Source organism: Pyrus communis, chromosome 17 (genome assembly GCF_963583255.1).
Source record: "Pyrus communis chromosome 17, drPyrComm1.1, whole genome shotgun sequence".
In the NCBI taxonomy this organism is placed as follows: Eukaryota; Viridiplantae; Streptophyta; class Magnoliopsida; order Rosales; family Rosaceae; genus Pyrus; species Pyrus communis.
Window position 1 is genome coordinate 17,957,117 of NC_084819.1, and position 15,899 is coordinate 17,973,015.

The 15,899-nt window shown below is 36.7% G+C and overlaps 2 protein-coding genes across 2 annotated transcripts; both read left to right on the forward strand.

Annotated features, from left to right (window-relative positions):
- The first annotated feature begins 5,583 nt into the window (after nt 1-5,583).
- On the forward strand, nt 5,584-6,170 carry LOC137722135 (agamous-like MADS-box protein AGL80). The gene is made up of 2 exons (XM_068461110.1): nt 5,584-5,769; nt 5,856-6,170. The coding sequence occupies exons 1-2, from the start codon at nt 5,584-5,586 to the stop codon at nt 6,168-6,170; spliced, it is 501 nt and encodes a 166-aa protein (XP_068317211.1).
- Nucleotides 6,171-9,308: 3,138 nt separating this feature from the next.
- LOC137722136 (agamous-like MADS-box protein AGL80) lies at nt 9,309-9,785 on the forward strand. The gene has a single exon (XM_068461111.1). The coding sequence runs from the start codon at nt 9,309-9,311 to the stop codon at nt 9,783-9,785; it is 477 nt and encodes a 158-aa protein (XP_068317212.1).
- The last annotated feature ends 6,114 nt before the right edge of the window (nt 9,786-15,899 follow it).

Consider the following 15,899-nt stretch of genomic DNA (forward strand, 5'->3'; position numbering starts at 1 on the left):
AGGCCTTTCGAAGTTATGATTGCAGATGGGGGAAAGGTGCAAGGGTCAGGGTGTTGTAGGGATATGCCACTGTCGTTGGGGGGTTACAAGTGTGCAGTGGACCTTTATGCTTTGCCATTGGGAGGATGTGATGCAGTGCTAGGTGTACAATGGCTTTCTTCTGTGAGTCCAGTTCTGTGGGATTTCCAACTTTTAACCATGGAATTTTCTAAGGGGGCTCAGAAGTTTAAGTTGTTTCATAGTCCTCCAACAGTCCCATTCATCCAGGAACTTCCATTGCATAACGTTGATAAGGAACTTAACAGTTCTAATCTTGGTTTATGTCTTTATTCTCTGGACACTACTCAGTTGGGCACTAGTACTCTCAACCCTTCACAGCTGCAGGAATTGCAAGCATTGTTGGGGGAATTTGAAGATATTTTTGAGCTACCTACTAAACTGCCACCATCCAGGTCACTGGATCACTCTATTACTTTAGCTCCGGGTGCTAAACCACCCAACTTGAGACCTTATCACTATGGACCACTTCAAAAAACATAAATTGAGAAGGCTGTGCAGGAGCTTTTGGATGCAGGATTTATCAGGGCTAGCCATAGCCCCTTTTCATTCCCTGTACTTTTAGTCAAGAAGAAGGAGGGCACATGGAGAATGTGCATTGACTATAGGGAATTGAATGCACTTACAATTAAAGATAAGTATCAAATTCCCCTTATTGATGACTTGTTGGATGAATTGCATGGTTCCAAGTATTTTTCTAAGCTCGATTTGCGATCTGGATATCATCAAATTTTGATGAAACCTGAGGATGTGGGCAAGACAGCATTTAGAACCCACGCAGGTCACTATGAGTTCTTGGTGATGCCTTTTGGGCTCACTAATGCTCCTGCCACATTCCAAAATGTGATGAATGATCTGTTTAAACCATTCCTCAGGAAGTTTATGCTTGTCTTCTTTGATGATATACTCATTTATAGCACCTCTTGGCAGCACCACTTGGTTCATCTGAAGGAAGTACTCACTGTGCTTCACAAAAATCAGCTATACCTAAAAAAATCTAAGTGCTCTTTTGGTCAAAGTAGTGTTGAGTATCTGGGCCATATAGTGTCTCAGGATGGGGTGGCTGCAGATCCCTTAAAGCTCAAAGCCATTCAGCAGTGGCCTCAACCCAGAAATGTCAAGGAGTTAAGGGGATTTTTGGGGCTTACTGGCTATTATCGCAAATTTATTCCCGGTTATGGGAAGGTATGTCAACCTTTGTACAATTTGACCAAAAAAGAGGGATTTGCTTGGAATGATTCAGCTAGTGAAGCTTTTAGACAGCTCAAGAGCATTATGTTCTCACCACAGGTCTTAGCACTTCCTGATTTTTCTCAAACCTTTGTAGTCGAGTGTGATGCGTTTGGAAATGGTATAGGTGCTGTCTTGCAACAAAATCACAGGCATATTGCATTTTTCAGTCAAGCACTTGGGCCTAGAAACCAGGCATTATCGACTTATGAGAGGGAGCTTATTGCCATAGTTCATGCCATACACAAATGGCAGAATTATCTGCAAGGGAGACACTTTGTTATCAAAACTGACCATATCAGTTTCAAGTATTTCTTGGGGCAGAGAACTAACACTCAGTTCCAACAAAAATGGGTGGCTAAACTTCTCGGGTTTGATTATGAAATTCAATATCGAAGTGGGAAGGAAAATATTGTGGCAGATTCATTATCTCGAATTCCAGACCATCAGGAAATTGTTGCAGGGGACAATATGGAATTAGCTGCCATATCTTATCCGTATTTTGGATGGATGGATGACTTGAGAAGGTATCATGAGAGTGATACTTGGATCATGGACAAAATTAAGGAGGTGACTGAGTACAAACTTAAGGGCACCACCAATCCTGCTTTAGCTAAATATTCTCTTGATAATGGATTTTTATGCGACAAGAAACGGGTAGTAATTAGTCCAACTTCTCAGTGGAGAATCAAGCTCATGGAGGAGCATCATTGCACACCAGCCGCAGGTCATCAAGGGGTAGCTAAAACTTATCAAAGAACTAAGAAGGGGTTTTATTGGCAGGGAATGAAAGGGGATATAAGGAAGTTCATTGCTGAATGTGCCATATGTCAACAAAACAAGTTTGAAACCATTGCACCTCCTGGATTGCTTCAACCCTTACCTCTGCCACAAAGGGTGTGGTCTGATATTAGCATGGATTTTATAGTTGGATTGCCTAACTGCAAGGGAAAATCAGTTATCATGGTGATTGTGGACAGGCTTTCAAAGTACAGCCACTTTATTGCACTTGCTCATCCTTACAATGCTTCTATAGTTGCTCAACTATTCAAAGAACATGTTTTCCGATTGCATGGTATGCCTAGCTCCATTGTAAGTGATAGAGATCCAGTGTTTGTAAGTGCTTTTTGGAAAGAACTATTTAGACTCCAAGGTTCCAAACTTTGCATGAGTTCGGGATATCATCCTCAAACTGATGGGCAGACGGAGGTAATGAATCGATGTTTGGAGACCTACTTAAGGTGCTTTGTGGGAGGACAGCCGAGGAAATGGGTTCAATGGTTGCCGTGGGCAGAATGGTGTTTTAATACTGCATACCATACTTCTTCAAAGTATACTCCATTTGAAGTGGTTTATGGTTTTTCCCTGCCTTACATCGTTCCACATGAGGTTGGTTCTACCAAAGTCGCTTCTGTGGAACAATGCATGATTGAAAGAGATGGGTTGCTGTCAGTGTTAAAGACTAATTTGCAGCTAGCTCAAAATCGCATGAAAGTGCAAGCAGATAAGAAAAAGACTGAGAGACACTTTAATGTTGGAGATATGGTGTATTTGAAGTTGGTGCCCTATCAATTGCACTCATTGGTGAATCATAGTTATCACAAATTACAACCACGGTTCTATGGTCCTTATGCAGTTCTTGAGAAGATTAGCGTTGTGGCATACAAGTTGAAACTTCCTGAGGGGTCCAAAATCCATCATGTGTTCCATGTGATCTATCTCAAAAAACAGGTTGGAAACAATGCGATTCCCCAGATTGAACTTCCTTTGGTGTCTGAGGATGGCTTGGTTCAGGACATACCTGCAACAATTTTGTCGAGAATGATGTATAAAAAGGGGAGTGTGGCTGGAGTTCAACTCCTAGTGCAATGGCAGGGTAAGGACGCTGCAGATGCCACCTGGGAAGACTTTGATGAGTTCCAGAAACGATTTCCAGATTTTGTAGTTTAACCTTGAGGACAAGGTTGTTCTGAAGGGGAAGGCATTGTTATGATCTGGAATTGGACCAAAATGTAATAAGTGAGATAGATTTGGGGGTCATTTTCCTATTTGTAGTTTTAAGGGAGTTTGTTTACAATTTTACAGGTTTCATGTTGTACTGGGTTACTATATAACCATTTGTGTTTCTCTGAGTAAGGCATATATACAATTTTACAAAACCAATTCTGTTCAGTGTTCTCTTCGACTTCTCCCGCCATTTCTGATCTTGCAAGCAGGTTTAGGTTTGAGCCTTGCTAGGGTTTGGTGCTAACACAAAACTCAAAGGAGATCGCAAACTGAACCCTCTGGGGACTGAAAAGTGTGGCAAATCACTGCAAAAGTCCGATTCTGTTCTGATTCCGATTCCGGTTCCCATCCCGAAATCCCTGTGTCTGCAATGTATAAAAGGAGAAGTCGCGGTGCAGTTTTGGGCGGGTTGGGAGACCGGCACTTAATTGGGCTGGATTTGAATTCATAATGTTTAGCATTTTGCACGCGAGCCCAATAGTAGATGGGAAATTTTTGGATCAAATGTCACACTAACACTTGATATTATTGTTTAAATTTATAATATTTTGAGATATGATATCTACACATTCTTTTTTATTTCTCACACACCTTTCTAATTTTCAGCTGTTAAATTGAATGAATTTAAGAAGATCAAAGAAGAAAAAATGCCAAGGGGTGTGTGGATTGCACATCCCAATATTTTTATAGGGATTGATGAAACGATATAGAGATATGAAAAATGTTTGCACTTAGTCTTTATATATTTGGGAAAAGCTTATGACAAGGTCTAAGAGAAATTCTTTGGAGGATTTTAGAGAAGAAATGAGTATGAGTAGCATATATTCAAGCAATAAATGATATGTATGATGGATCAAGGATTCAAGGACTACGACATGAATAACAAACTGAAAGCTTTGCCACAACCATAGGGTTATGCCAAGACTCAGCTTTTAAGTTCTTACCTTTTTGCATTGGTAATAGATGAGTTAACGGAACATTCAATATGACATCCCTTGGTGTATGCTTTTTGCAGATGATACAATGAAATATATGAACCGTATGAGGGAGTAAATGCAAAGTTTAACCTTCTGCAGGAAGTTTTGGAATCAAAAGATATTAACCTAAGTAGGTCAAGGACAGAGTAGATAAAGTGCAAGTTCAGTGGAAATGAGGGTTCAAATGAGACAAGGGGATCATGAAGTACCTAAGAATGAATGCTTTAGTTATCTTGGATCTTCTTGGAAAATCACAAAGAAATAGATGAAGATCTCTCATCCATAATACAAGCTAGATGGATAACTGGAAGAATGCATCAAGTATGTTGGGCGACCGTCTTATGCCTCTAAAACTCAAGATAAAATTTTATAGGGCATAGTAAGGCCAACAATGCTTTACAACACGAATGTTGGACAGCCAAACACCAATACGTGCAAGAAATGAATGCAGCAAAGATGATAATGTTTCGTTTGGATGTATGGGCAAACGAGAAAAGAGATATGTTTTTATAAATAAATTATAAATTCATTATCGCATCAGAAGGGTGGGTGAGCATTTAAATGAGGCATGAATCTCTATTGGAGTTTGACTCGTTCGAGAGATTTTCTTCTTAAGATGTTTTGTTTTTCTTTCTTAAATGCGAGAAGGTAAAAATCAGAAACTTAAATTGTCTTGTTATATAAAGTATATCCGTATGTATGCCAGAAAAGAAAGATAAACAAAAATTTCTTAAAGAAGAATGAATTTTACCTTGTAAGTGATAATCACCAAAGATATTTATATGTAATAACTCTCTTTTAATGAATGAATGAACCATACCGAAAAATTTGCGTTATAATACATGCATCTATGTATGAAAATTTCAAGATAAATTTCCATATAAAACCAAATGGTGGATAATATCAACAAAAATCCAACAAGGTCATGTAAACAAAATATTATTATGGTAATGAATCTCCAGCCTAGATTTCATATTCTAAATTTGATTTTCAGCGCAAATATTAGTGGAGGTGATGTGTACACATTTCTTTTTTACTTTTCACCATTGGATTGAATAAATCAAATAAAAATAATGGACATGATTAAACAAAGTTGCGTGAGAGATTAAAAATGGTTCGTGTTATTATTTTAAAAATATTAAATTTCGATTGAGGACAAAATATTTCATAATTGATTAAAGTAGCCTCTTGTAAATACTATAAATAGCATAAGCTATCTAGGGTTAAAGCACACCGACTGAAAGTCTGAAACCTAAAGTTGCCTTCTTCCCTTCATTTCCCTAGTTTCCATTTCATTCTCTATTGAGAAATCATGACCAGAAAGAAAGTCAAACTAGCCTTCATGATGAACAACTCGTCGCAAAAAGCGACGTTCAGGAAAAAGAGGAAGGGATTCATGAAGAAGTATGAAATCAATAAACTTTGTGATGTTCTAACATGCGCTATCATGTACAGTCCAAATAAGTCTCAACCTGATGCCTGGCCTGATCATTCAGAAGTGCGACGCCTCATCGAGCAGTTCAAAAACATGCCCGAGGAGGAGCGGAACAAAGTGATGGTGAACCTAAGATGTTTCTGAAGCAGATGGTCGAAATGGAGCTGGAGAAGGTAAACAAGCTGGAGAAAGGGAACCGAGAATTGGAAATTTGGATGGCAATGAACCACTTCATTGCTGGGAAGCCCCTGAACGACTTGCAGTTCACTGATTTAAAGGAAATGAGGAGGATGATCGAAGAAAAATTGAAGGAATTTGAAGCGAATATCAAGAGCTGGAAGGAGGAGCTGGCGAAGATGAATCAACTCTTAGGTGCACAACCTACAGTAGCTGGTGAGAACATTCAGAACGTCATGCAGATGGTTCCATGGTCCATGTGGGACGTGCCGACCAAAAGTTCTTGATGTGGATGATAATGTGTCGACTTTTGGGCATTAGGACCACAATGTTCGGTGGTGCTGGATGATCTAAGAACCCCTTTAATTTCCCTTGAGCTATTTAAGTAGTTTTTGTATTTTATTTTTATGTTATTTTTCTTCATCGTTGTTTTAAGTTATTTCTAATTTTATGCTTGCTTATCTTGACCTCAAAACCACATGGTTCCTATGCCTCTTAATTTCTTGCATTTAATCTAGAAAAAATTAATTATATAAGGTTGTTTGGTAACTTTGGTTTGTATTCAACATTCTTAGACTACTTATTGGTATTAAGATCTAGTGGTGTTTCTCGTTATTTGTAAGTGAGAGGTCATAGGTCTGTAATTCATGGATGGTGGAGTCAATTTATCTTTCTCTCCTTAATATATAAACCTAACCCCTATCAAACTCACATTATTATGACAATAATGTAACACAAATCAAAGTTAGGTTGCATGATTCTTACATATAGACATTACACTCATTTAAACTATTGTGCAATGCCCAACGGTTTAATCAAAGCCTATATATGTGTGTGTGTGTGTGTGTGTGTGTTATAGTTTTGCTATATATATATCTGTGTGTGTGTGCGCGCGCGCGCGTATGTTTTTAAAAGTTCAAAAAGATGCTAAGTTCTAGCCGGACATCAATATGGGGCCTCATGCCTGGATGGCTAGGTTGGACCTAGGAGGATTTAATGAAATTTACTATATAACATATAAATAGGTGCCTACTTGCACTCTACAAAAAAATACTTGCATTGAGAATTTAGGAAAGTTAAAATTTATGTTATCATGGCATTGACATCGTCACAGACCAATGTATCAAAAATAAGAAAACCCGGAACCAAATTCGACAACTCAATAATTCCATAATCTAAAATTGAGGTCATCTTTCATCTTAATCAATATTCAATGAATCAATATATGTAAATGGCACGAGAGAGTCTAGGTGAATGGCAGCTACAACACCTGACGCATGTAAAGTCAGAGTTGGCGCAAACGGAGGTGAGAGAGAGGAAGAGAGAGAACGTGACTGTGCGAAGAGGCACGGAAAAGAGAAACAAGAAATGTGCGAGAGACATAATATGAAAATTATTATTTGAACTATATAACATCTTTCTACACCCAATGTTTTAAAAAACTAGCCTCGGGGAGCGCCTAGGGCGTCTTTGAGACCAGGCAGTGAGGCTAACGCCTCTGTTTTGTTGAAGTGGGCAAAACGCTTTGCCGGAGACGCCTAGGCGGTGGAGGCGCGCCTCAAGGCATCTCAGGCACCTTGTCTGGCCTTTTTAAAAAAAAAAAAAAATACCACCCAAACCAAAACGACACTATTTGGGTAAGGGTTTTCAGTTTCAAAATACAGATTCGACCACTTCCTTCTTCACCCTCTTTTCCCATGCCAGAAACACACAGCCGCATCACCCCAGTCGATCGTCCTCTCCCAGTTGCCACACTGTCATCACCATGCCGTCATCACCCCAGCGCTGTTAGCAAACCCACAATCAAATCCCCTATTTTAAAGGTTAAGGTTTCTGAAATTCTGCAAAAGTTAGGGATTTGATTTTTTTGAATTTTTTTTTTTTTTTAACTGGTGTGAAGCCTTGGAGTTGGAAAGCAGAAAAATAGAGAGGAGTGGAGGTATAAGGGGAGGAGGCTAAAGGCTTAAGGGGATGGGAGAAGGATTCGGGATTATGGCTAAAGGCTTAAGGGGATTGGACTGTAGGTGTTTCATAAAAATAATTGAAAAATTAGTCCCATGTTAGTATTGTACTATTGTTGGAAAACTTCAACTGTATGTGATACCTTTTTTTTTTTTTTTTTTTTTTACTAATGAGGTTGTTTCTTCATGATTATGTGGTGCATCTCTAGTATACCTCATGTGAATTTTTAATGATAATCTAAGCTGGTAATGAGTAGAAGTTTTTTACCAGCCTAATGTACAAATAAGTCCAAGTAATTAAATCAGGAGTTAAATAATAGCCACATGCTATGGAAAGATGAGATTCTATAAGACATTACCTCTTTTTGATCCAAAAGAGCTAGTGGCAATTTTTGCTCAGGCGTCAGTTCAGTCTTAGACATTTTTGCTCTGCATATATGCCAAAATCAGTACGTGTTCATGAACATTATCTGATTCTTATTCAATAGTCATTTTCCAAACAATTTTTGTTGGATGTCCACTTCTCGAAGTGTTCTATTAAGCTTTTTATTGGATTGCTTTATCTCATTCAAAAAAGTAATTGAGTATGGTCATTGGTCATCACTGTAACTGTTGCATAAATTAATAGATTGTTGGTTCCTTAACTGTATGCATCGAATGTTTATTGTTTAGGCATTGAAGAATATGGCTTCTTCTTCTACGAAAGATTTTGCTTGGCAATGGACAAAAAGATTTGGATCCTGTCACCAAGCACTTCTATTGTGTTTTTTTTTAACCACAAATGCATGGGTTCAATTTCTAGATTTAAACATCACTTGGGTGGTGTAAGTTCGGGAGAATGATAAGTTGTAATACCTGCACCTACGAATGAAATTTCAAAATAAACTTCCATATAATACCAGATGGTGGATAATATCAAACAAAAATCCAACAAGCTCATGAAAATAAATTTCTATTATGCTAATAAATCTCCAGCCTAGATTTCATATTATAAATTTGTTAGTCGCATAAATATTTGTGAGATAATTTTGACACTTTTATTTTATTTTTTATCATCAGATTTAATAAATCAAATAGAAATAACGGACATGATTAAACAAAAATGCTGAGAAACTAAAATTGTGCTTGTTTATCACCTCAAAAGTATTAAATTTCTATTGATGACAAAATATGTCATAATTAATTAAAGTAGCCCCTTGCAAAATACTATAAAGGAAAATACTTGGCTACTGAATGTTTCAGGAGGAACTCCTGCTTACACCCAATCCCAGGTGAACATGTGTCCAAGTTCAGGATTGGAGGTAAGCCGGAGCTCCTGCTGAAACTTCAGCAGTTAAGCGGCGTTCTACTATAAATAGGATTAGCTATTTAGGGTTCAACCACACCGTCTAAGAGTATGAAACCCTAAAGCCGCCTTCTTCCCTTCCTTTCCCTAGTTTTCATTTCTCTCTTCTTTGAGAAATTATGACTAGAAGGAAAGTGAATTTAGCCTTCATCATGAACGACTCGTCGCGAAAAGTGACATTCAGGAAAAAGAAGAGGGGATTCATGAAGAAGATGTTTGAAATCAATAAACTTTGTGATTTTCTAACATGTGCTGTCATATACAGTCCAGATGAGCCTCAACCTGATGTCTGGCCTAATCCTTCAGAAGCGCGACGCCTCATTGAGCAGTTCGAGAACATGCCCGAGGAGGAGCGAAATAAAAAGATGGTGACCCATGAGATGTTTCTGAAGCAGATGGTTGAAAAGGAGCAAGAGAAGGTGAACAAGCAAAAAAAAGAGAACCGAGAGGTGGAAATTTGGCTGGCCATGAACCAGTGCCTCACTGGGAAGCCCCTGAACGGCTTGGCGTTCACTGATATACAGGAAATAGGGTGGATGATCGACGGGAGATTGAAGGAAGTTGTCGCGATTCAGAGAAGAAGGAAGAGGAGCTAGCGAAGATGAATCAACCCTTAGGTGCACAACCGTCAGTGACTTCAGCGACAATTGATGAAAACATTCAGAACGCCATACAGGTGGTTCCATGGTCCACTGGGGACGTGCCGACCCCACAATCTGGTGATATGGATCATGTTGGTTTAAGGATTAGGACCACCATGTTAGATGGTGTTAGGTGGTCTTATAACCCCGTTAAATTCCCTTGAGTTATTTAAGAAGTTTTTGTTGTATTTATTTTCGTTATTTTGCTTCAACCGTGTTTTAAGCTTCTATTTTGATGCTTGTTTACCTTGACATCAAAACCACGGAGTTTCTATCTTTTAATTTCTTGAATTTTACGTAGGAAAAATTAAGGGTAAATTACACAGAACTACCTCAACTATTGGGTCATTAACAGTTTCATACATCGTCTTTAAAAAGTTTCAATGTCATACCGTATCTTCGAATTTGTTGCAATGTCATACCTTCCGTCAGTTGTCTGTCAATTCCTCCGTTAAATACTGACGTGACACATTCTATTAAAAAACTAATAAAATATTATTTAAAACTACAAAAAAATCATTTAATAATTGTTAATTATTAAAATAATAATTAATTAAAGAAAAGTTATTTAAAAATTAAAAAAAAAAACCGACCCCATGTTTGTCTTCCCCCCCCCCGGGCAACCCCCTTCTTCCCCCACCCCCTATAACCTAGAAAGAAAGAAGAAGAAGAAAAAAAAAACACCCACCCCATGTTTGTCTTCCCCCCACCCCCTGCAACCCAGAAAGAAAGAAAGAAGAAGAAGAAGGAAAAAGAAAAAAAAAAAACCCCATCTTCATCTTCCCCGACCCCCCTTCCTTGCAACCCACCCATTTCTTCCTCCTCCCGTCTTCCCTTTCCTTCCTCCTCCGCACCCACTACCTGCAACCCAAAAAAAAAAAAAAGCCATCTTCATCTTCCCCGATCCCACTTTCCCTACAACCCAAATCCCATCTTTCGCCGATTCCGCGGGTGGAGAAATTGGGCACGGAGAAAATAGGGGGAATGGGTGTGGATTTAAGGAGTGGGGTGTGTAGAGGAGGGAAGAGGGTGGGTGCGGAGGAGGAGGGAAGAGGAAAACAGGAAGGGGAAGAAAGGGGTGGGTTGCAGCGAATGGGGGGTCGAGGAAGATGAAGATGAAGATGGGTTTTTTTTTTTTTTTTTTCTCTTCTTCTTTTTCTTCTTCTTTCTTTTTGGGTTGTAGGGGGTGGGGGGAGAAACTGGTGGAGCGGAGGGGGGGGGGAAGATGAACATGGGTGGGTTATTTATTTATTTATTTATTATTATTATTATTATTATTATTTTAATTATAATAATAATTATTATTATATTTTAAAAAATATTAAATGATTTTTTTTTGTTTTTAATAATATTTTATTAGTTTTTTTAATAGAAAGTGTGCCACGTCACAAGCCATCTCTTACTAAGATTGATGAAACGACATAGAGATATTCAAAATGATTTGCACATGGTCTTTGTAGATTTGAAAAAAACGTATAACAGGGTCCCAAGAGAAATTCTTTGGAGAATTCCAGAGAAGAATGAAGTGCAAGTATCATATATTCAATCAATAAATGATATGTATAATGAAGCAATGACTGTAATAAGAACTCATAAAGGACAAACTAAAAGCTTTCCCATTACCATAGGGTTACACCAAGGCTAATCTTTAAGCCTTAACCTTTTTGCATTGGTAATGAATAAATTAACGAGATATATTCAAGATGATATCTCTTGATGTATGCTTTTCGCAGATGATGTAGTGCTAATAAATGAAACGCTTGACGGAGTGAATGCGAAGCTTAACCTTTGGAAGGAAGTTCTGGATTCTAAGTAGGTCAAAGATAGAGTGGAGTGCAAGTTCAATGAGAATTGAGGTGAGAATATGATAGGGGTGATGACTGGAGATTAGGAAGTACAAAAGAGTGAAAGCTTTTGTTACCTTGGATTTATCTTGCAAAAGAACCAAGAATTGGAAAGGGATCTCAACTATAGAATACAAGTTGAATGGATGAAGTGGAATAGTCATTGGATGTGTTGTGCAACCGTTGTATGCCACTAAAGTTTAAGGTAAAATTTTATAAGACGACAATAAAGCCAACAATACTTTATGGCACGGAATGTTGGATGGTTAAGCATCAAAACGTGTAAAAAATAAGGTAACATAGATGAGAATGCTTCGTTAGATGTAAAGTATGAGATTAAGATTAAGGATATCGGAGGTAAAGTAGAAGTGATTGCAATTGAAGATAAGATGAGTTGTTAAGGTGGTTTGGACATGTGAACCGAAAACCTACAAATGCTCCAGTGAAAAAATGCGATTGTGAGATAGGCTCATGGTAAAAGGGGTAAAGGAAGACTTGCAAAGGGACTTTGAGAAAAGACATGGAGTACTTGGAACTAACATAAAACTTGTCGAGTACAGTGGCATTCTAAGATTTATAAAGTTACTCCATTTAATGGTGTTGTAGAATTTCTCCATAATCCAATGTTGTTTCTATGATACTTTTAATACAAAATAGTTTCTCCAAGATCCATGGAAATATATATAAACATGTCTGGGAGGGGGAAGGGTTGAATGTGGATCCTCTTGGATATAAAATTTCTTGATATGGTATGAGAAAATCAAACAACCAACTAAGCAACAAGTAAACAAAATTAGATGACCTATTTTGACAAGAAAAGTGCATGCAGGTAGTTGGAGACGTTTTCGTAAAGAGTTCTCTATATTATTTTCAAAAACATTTACACAAAGAACAACTTAAATATTGAAAGACGACTTCTAAATGTTCATACTTTTCATATTGAATAATAATTTTTATAGTATCATGAGAACACTTTCGGAGAGAAAATATAACCGTGTTTATTTTAGTTATTGTTTTGGTTATTGTTATGAGAAGCACAAGTAGTCAAGAAAAATAATCAGCGGAACCAAATATAATTGATATTGGCAGATGTCACTTTACTGCAATTTTGGAAAATAATCATACCAATGCTATAGTATGGGTTCGATTCTCACTGATTTTTCTTTGTTTTAAAAATTAACCATTTAACTCATTAACACTATTATTTCTATAAAAAAAATATATATATAACTGATGCCGTATTGTACGAAAGAGATATTGCCCGTGGTTGTGCAATAAATATTTAATTAATATATATATGTTTGTAATATATAACCCACTCACGAACCACATCATGTAAGTAATAATTATTTGATGTGGAGACAACCTATGTACTACTGCATAGAATTTTTACCACCTGCAAAATTAAGGTAAAAAATATTTAAAAATACTTATACGTGAACAAGATTATCATAGTATAAAAAAGCTCAAAAACATAAAATATTTACAAAATAACAAGGTTATCATAGTAAAGAAAGCTCAATTAAAATCGTTTTCTGTAAGGATTGATATGAATAACTTGTATTTTAACCCACTGTTAATTAACTATTCAACACAAGATTTAGAAAAGATTTGTAATTGTGAATTAAAGTAAAAGACAAACAATAAAAACAACTAAATTAACAAGGATTGAAATCGGCAATAAGAAAACAAATGTTTTGGAAAATCAAATGTAAAAGGCACTCGGGTTTAGCCATCACCATCGACAATCCTACGTAGTTCTACAAATTATTTATAAATTACACATGCAAACTTTGAATGTTAGATTTTCGTAATGCATATTCCACTTGGTATGTTCAAGTTAGAATGTACATCTAATATGTAACCTGTCTGTGATATTCAAATTAAATATAAACATGGAAGACTCATTAAGTTGTGTGAGAAACTTTTGAAAAATCATGCAATGCTTAAGAGTGTGATGTTTGCCTTAAGTGAGTTTACAATTGTCAATCATAAGAAGCCCTATTCAATTCCAGGGTGATGTTCCAACAAAAATTACATCAAATTTTCTTGTCTAAACATCCTAATATATAGTGATCACTCATCAAGACATGTAGATAGTTTAAACACGGTGATAATAACTTTTACATTCATCTCGTTACCTAGAAATTCTCCAAGTATCTTTTGTTACAGCTTAAAGGAGAGGGCTATATGAAATTAAAATTCCTCAAATGGCAAGTGAGATATTTTTTCCACAGTGTAGTTGTATTTTATGGTGTAAGAATCTGAAATTGTGCTCTGGAATGTGCTTTGAAAAATGTAAAGAAGGTTCTTATTCTATGTAGAACTTTGAAGGGTTAACCCTAGACAATCAATTATTCGATGCATATGAACCATCAAAAGGTACTCCTCAGGGATCTTATAAAAGTGAAACTTATACAGGTTTAGAAAGATCACAGTTCAATACAGCTATACAGAAGTGCATCCAACTCTGACTGAACCAACAATTTTAGGCTGGAATCGCTAGTGACTTGTCTCACTTTGTTTTTATGTCTCGAATGTGTACCTTAATGGAGGCGGAGCCATTCAGAAATCGATAAAATTAAAAAAATAATAAAAAAGTAAAAAAAGAAAATAATAAAATAATAAAAAAAGTGGAATACAAAGGATGACTGAAATCAAAACCGACAACAAATGACTGAGACCTTAATGAACTGAAATCCAACTCTCACTGCACCAACAACTAGGCTGGAATCACTAGTGACTTGTCTCAATTTGTTTTTATGTCTCGAATGTGTACGTTAATGGAGGCGGAGCCATTCAGAAATCGATAAAAAAAAGAAGTGGAATACAAAGGACGACTGAAATCAAAACCGACAACGAATGACTGAGACCTTAATGAACTAATGAAACGAAAAATTAGTAATCCAAACCAACAACTAATGAACGAAAATCAGTTCAATCTCTACTTAATTACTTAAGAGCAATGCTAGAGAGAGATCAAATTTTTTAAACCAAATGATGTGTCACTAATAAGAAACAAGCATGTTAATCAATATTTTAATCCAATTATCTACAACCACATTATTTAGTTTGCAAATTTGATTTAAAAAATTTAATCTCTTTGACATTACTCTTACTTAAATATGAGACAGACTAGAGAAAGAAATAATCCCTTCGAATACTGCTAAATTATAGTACATTCAGAAACTAGCAGCAAATGACTGAGAACTTCATGAACGAAAAGTTATCTATCTGAACCAACAGCGAATTAATGAATGTAAATTAGTACAACCTCCACTTACTTTAATATGAGATATTACATTAGTTCACCAAGCCTGTAACCAACATCATAGCATTTAATTAGTAGTCAAATTAGTGAAGAATGTTGAAAAGCTGCTCCAGTTGTTTGATTAGCTGATTCAAGTTATGATTCAATACAGGGGTAAAGAACTAAAGATTCAGGGTTTAAGGAAAATCTGCTATTATGTGACACACAACGTGCATACTTGTAGACACCGAAACAACAGCCAGATTAACGAAAATTAGTACAATCTCCGCTTGCTTTAACACGAGACCTTAATTTGGTTGATCAGAAGTGTAATTCCATGATTGTAAACAACAAAACAACCAATAGCATTAGTGAAGAATGTTTTGAAAACAAGTTGCTCTAGTTGTCTGATTAGCCATGATTTGAGTCTCGGTTCAATGCCACGGGCTGGAGTGAAGATTTTGTTATGTGACACACAACATGCATATATAATATGCTTTGTTTCTGGTTCATATTGATCTTAATTATGTGTCTCCTCCTATTTTGGAGGGTTGGTCTGGTATTTTCTTCTCTACCATTGCTTTTGTTTCTGCTAGCTGTACTTATTGTCTGTGGAAAAAACCCTATGCCTAGCTACATTTGCATGTTGCAGCAACCTTTGAAAAAAACTATCTAAAGTAAGATGCGATTTGAGGACAAAAATAAACCATGTACCATGTACAACAATTTGTGCGGAAGAAACCACAACCCCCATTTGTGGAACTGACTTATATTCCAAATAATTGTAGGCACTTTAACTTTCAACCAGTATCTTGCAAGAAAAGTAACCGAGTAAATTGCTTGAATTACGAAGCTAGAGTTCGGTCTTGTATCTTTAGACAACTTACATACGCTCCTTGTGCACGATAATTTTTTAAAGCAATATGTAGGCCAAAAATAAAAAAGAACTTGATGAAACAGCTGCTTTATCAGAAA